Source organism: Alosa sapidissima, chromosome 16, assembly GCF_018492685.1.
Source record: "Alosa sapidissima isolate fAloSap1 chromosome 16, fAloSap1.pri, whole genome shotgun sequence".
NCBI classification, from domain to species: domain Eukaryota; kingdom Metazoa; phylum Chordata; class Actinopteri; order Clupeiformes; family Clupeidae; genus Alosa; species Alosa sapidissima.
This window is the reverse complement of record NC_055972.1, coordinates 22843300-22848299: the sequence shown is the minus strand read 5'-3', so window position 1 is coordinate 22848299 and position 5000 is coordinate 22843300. Positions and strand designations below refer to the sequence as shown.

Genomic DNA, 5000 nt, shown 5'->3' with positions numbered 1-5000 from the left:
TTACGATGTACATTTACAACAGGAGTTGAACCAAAGTGCTGTTCAAAATATGAAATTAGCATAACTCCGAGACTACTGCAAGAATGAAAAAAAGAAAAGTCTGAGTTGGCATGCCACATACTGTATATGAATGTCTTTCTCCTTTACACTGTGTTTGATCCTCATGTGCATCATTGAAAGTAAAGTACTGCTTTCTTTTATTTATTTATCCCCCCCGACGCTGCTAGTAAGAGTCATAGTAATAGACAAAGGCTCTTCAGGAGATATACCACACGGAAAAATAGGTACCCAGCATCCCCCTCTCCTGCTCCCGACACTTGACCTCTGACCCCTGGGAATGCTGAACTAACTGCAGGTGCATGGACGATGAAACGAACGATTACCCAGAATGCACTGGCCCCCCGGTCCTTGCACTCCTCCTGGTCTGAATCCCGTGCTGCTAGAGAGGAATGATCTGACTTTGACTAAATCGTGTCCGTCTGGCGGACACACACGAGCTGACGAAATAGCATGGCCACTTACTGTACAAAAATACTTTGGTTATTGTACCACAAGAGAGGGCATGCCCAAACCTTCTGGTACAATGCACACACACATACAGGTCACAAGACTTGTGGCAAATACCTTGACTCAATGTTCTTGTTGTCTCTATCAACTATCCATATTTAAATCTATCAGTCTATCAGTGGGAAAGCATTGTGGAAGATCATATCCTCAGTGAAAGTCTGTGTATTGCATGCCATGCGTTCTCTATGCACATTATATATAAATAGAGAGAAGGCAGAATTTATAAAATACTGGTTGTTTTTTTTTTAAATAAAAAGTTTTTTTACGAGGGGATCACATTCTACTAAAACTGCATAGCTATTACTTTAACATAAAGCTGTGCAGACATTCTAAAATGATGCCAAGATTCAATGTAGGAACTGTCTAACGTCATCCATAGCGCAAATTAATTACCCCATTGTTTAACCCTTCATAACACTGTTTTAGTAGTAGTAGTAGTAGTAGCAGTGATATCTGCAGTTTGGTAGGCACTGCTGAACCATACTAATGCCCACATTAGTACTTTGTTACGTTAGTGCTTCATAGAGCCCCTTACCATGCATGCTGCATGTGCTTGTGATTCAGCATGCTCCTAACATAGCCAAGAGTTATGGGCAACAGTACTTACCTTGGTTAAGACCTACTAAACCCTACTCACCTTTACCTTGACCTACAGTAGTGTCAACAGGGTCAAATGCATACTAAATGTATAAATACTAATCCACATTTTTAATTCTACATAAAAGATAGAATTTAGAAATAGATTAGAAATCTATATACAAACATGGTATATCTTAAATCAGCTGTCTGTATTTTGTCCAAAAGTCTATTGTTACTGTATGCATTGTATGCATTTAATCCTGAACCATATGCACTCATGCACATCAGCATGGACATACTGAATATATACTTCCATCTACAGGTGTACTTGTATCAACTAGCCGGAGGCTGCATCTCCCCTTCTGTGGAGCCAGCATCATAGAATGCATCAGATTTGTCTTCAGGCCTGCGCATATCGTCTTTTTTGGCCTCATAGGCTGTTGAAAAGCCATAGAGATGCTACAGAGCATTTTGCCTGCTTTGTCATTCAGTGCAAACATCTGAAACCATCACATAAGCATGTCAAACTCCGGTTTTGTCTCATGTTAAGTCAAGACAGTATGTTGGTTTGTTTGGCCAGGGTGACCATGGTGGCATTGTGTCATTGAGTTGAAATCAGTTTTACTCAGAGGTTTTGGGTTATGTTGTAAGCTTGCATGTGTTATTTGCAGACGTGTGAAGCAACTTTTGTTGCCAGTGCCTAGCTAGTTTCTTCTTCTTTCCTGTAGACAGTTTATTCTATTTTGAAAATGAGTTCACTTTAGAGACATTTGGCATTTGTGAATAGCTTGTTGATGATTGTGCACCTGTGCTATCTGGGTCAGGAGGGAAATCTCACCGTTTTGTCTTCCTTTCTCTTTTTCTCTACCTCTGCAACCCCATTCTCTCTCTTCCTCCTGTTCTCTTTCTAATGGGGTGCTGTCATCCCTCTATCCATTTCTCTCTATATCCCCCTCTTCCTTCCCCCCCCCCACACCACCACCCCACCCCACTGTGGGTTCCTGCGAAGCAGTCAAAAGCTGAGCTTTAAGGAGCGCGTTCGGATGGCCAGTCCACGTGGCCAGAGCATCAAGAGCCGTCAGACGACGGTGAACGAACGGCGCTCACCGGGCACCGACGTGGGCGTGGAGGGCACCAGCCCGGCCAAGGTGCAGAAGAGCTGGAGCTTTAATGACCGCACGCGCTTTCGGCCTTCACTCCGGCTCAAGAGCCAGTCACGCACCGTGCCTGAAGGTGAGAGAGGGTTGAGGTGTGTGTGTGTGTGTGTGTGTGTGTGTGTGTGTGTGTGTGTGTGTGTGTGTGTGTGTACATGTTGGGGAGTGTAGCCATTTGTGTGTATGGATATGTGTGTTCATTTTTGGGTAACTTGGTTTGTTTGTTTGTTTATTGGTAAATGTGCAAGAATTGAGGGTGTGTGTGTGTGTGTGAGCGTGTGTGCATGCATTCTGATTCTACCACACAGGGACTAACATAGTCCCAAGCCGGTCTAACATAAATAAACTTTGCTTTATGTCTCTGTTATAAGGCTTGTGATGTCAATATCCAAACAGTACACATTTATTTTTCACAGTGCTGGCAAGTCAGGCTGGGCTGTTTTTCAAAGCAAGCACAAAATCCCAAATGTGCCAAGCAGCAAGTCACCGCTCAGTCTGCGGAGAATGTCACTCTCAGCCCTCTCTTGCTTCTCTCAGTGGTCTGTTTACGTCTGTGAGGCTGTTTGTTTTTGTTTGTGTTTGTTTATTGGTAGACTGAAGTGGTCACGAGGGTGTGTGTGTGTGTGTGTGTGTGTGTGTGTGTGTGTGTGTGTGTGTGTAGCCTGGCCCTGGCCCTGTGGTAAACAGAGAGTAGCTGAGGGAGCATGTCTGGTCTCCAGGGTCTCACTGCCCCCTTCACACCCCCACCCCACACACACACACACACACACACACACACACACACACACACACACACTGTTTTCTCTGCTCTCTTTAAAGTCTCCACGCTTGCTGAGCAGGGGTTCAAGTACTGAAGGGGGTGTGTATATGACCCAGAGGCACAAAATATGACCTGTAAACATTTCTCTTCCTTGCCACTTTTAGAAGCACGGAGAAGTGTGGTGCGACCATTTGTGATGACTGTTAGATATGTGGGAAACAGTCATTGTGGCAGTTTAGAGGTGCTGTGTCAGATTGACTTCAACTGTTCTTTTCCACTCCTGTAGATTGCAGTGACAATGCAGTATCAGCCTAAAGTCTCTCTCATACTGACATACTGGCTCTTCTCCAAACATGGTCTGATGAAAGTCTGAAAGTGTAGTTTTGAAGATGAAGATGATGCTGAAGATGAAGATTGAAAGTGTAGTTCTTCATTGGTGATGCTGAAGATCAAGGTGAAGATGCTGGTGTGACCTTGTCTGATCTTATGGATCCACAGCAGGGAAAGGTGTGCAGATCCCTCTCTATTCACCAGGGGTTTATAATACTGCACATTTACTTTATCTTGTCAGTATATGAAACCATGAGCTTTGTATGGTTCAGACCTAGACCCAGTAAGGTTTTTAAGGTAACCTACCTTCAGCGATTCTGGGTGATGTCACAGAGAGCGAACTCCCATAAATCCCCTCCCCAAACTAGCCTTCAATTTCCCTAAACTCCCGTTCCCTCCTTTCGGTGATTGGCTGGAACAGTTTTGTTATGTTGGAGGACAGGCTTGCTTCACTTTGTTTGTTTCCAGCTGACAGAGCCAGGGCTGTGTATGAAGACCGGGTTTTTCTCATGGAACAGAGAGCCAGCGGATTATGAGGAAATATTTGCTGAATATAACAAAAAAGTGTTACGGGTTAGAAATCACTTGACGGTACCCCTTTCAGTAGTAAAGTAATTACCAGTAAGCAAAATGTCCAAACGTTACTTGTGACACTGATTTACTGATTCATCTCCTGGTTTAAAAGGATGAGCAGTAATAGTCAGGGCGTGAGGACCTGGCAGGTAGAGACTATTGATTAAGTGGCACACAAGACAAGAACTACTGAAGTACTGTAATGATTTGTGATGCAATCTAAAAAACCCACCACACTCAAAAATCCTTGATTTTTGCTCCCTTTTTACCCTCTCTGGTAAAATTTCACCAATTTAAGATTCTGATACCATCCTACTGTAGCAACATTCTGGACACTGTCTCCTAGCAAAATCCAGGATACCATCCTCCAAAAATCATGGATGTTGCTAGGAAGGTATCAGAATTATAAGTTGGTAAAATTGCACCATGTGGTGGGTTTTCCTAGATCACATCACATTTTATCAAGTGGCGATTTTTTTGGACCCTTAATCGGCCCAATAAGGCTGCTGCTGCTGCTGCTGTTGCTGTGGCTACTACTCTGTGAGGGGAATGCCGGATCTACAGCAGCGCTGTGAGAACAACTCCTGCGGCCATTCGGCTGAGGGCAGACCAGGATGACCACGCCAGTGTTGCGTCCCCCGGGGGCTCAGCTTGTTGTCAGGATTGGGGATGACGCACGGCCCGGCCGCTGGCCCAGGATCAGTCAGAGTGGCGCGGGAACACAGCTGGGCTGGTGGGGGCAGTGGGTGACACCGGGCCCTGGTCTGGGACCAGCTGGGAGAGAGAAAGTGGAGGTTAATCACACTCGAGAGGAGACAACGCTGCTGCGCTTGCTGAGTCGGCAGAAACAGAGGCTTCCCCCCCGGGAGCTGTTGCATGCCGTCCTTACACACAGCCTCTCTCTCAGTGTGTGTGTTTGTGTGTGTGTGTGTGTATGTGTGTGTGTGTGTGTGTGTGTGTGTGTGTGTGTGTGTGTATGTGTGTGTGTGTGTGTGTGTGTGTGTGTGTGTTCTGTGTGTGTGTGTCTGTGCATGCGT

The 5000-nt window shown here is 45.2% G+C and overlaps 1 protein-coding gene across 1 annotated transcript in view; it reads left to right on the top strand.

The window, feature by feature from the left end:
• The window catches only part of kcnq5a (potassium voltage-gated channel, KQT-like subfamily, member 5a), a 151627-nt gene that overhangs the window by 132119 nt on the left and 14508 nt on the right, over nucleotides 1-5000 (top strand). Inside the window, 1 exon segment of the mRNA XM_042065297.1 lies at nucleotides 2159-2379. Within this exon segment, the coding sequence (XP_041921231.1) occupies nucleotides 2159-2379 (221 nt within the window).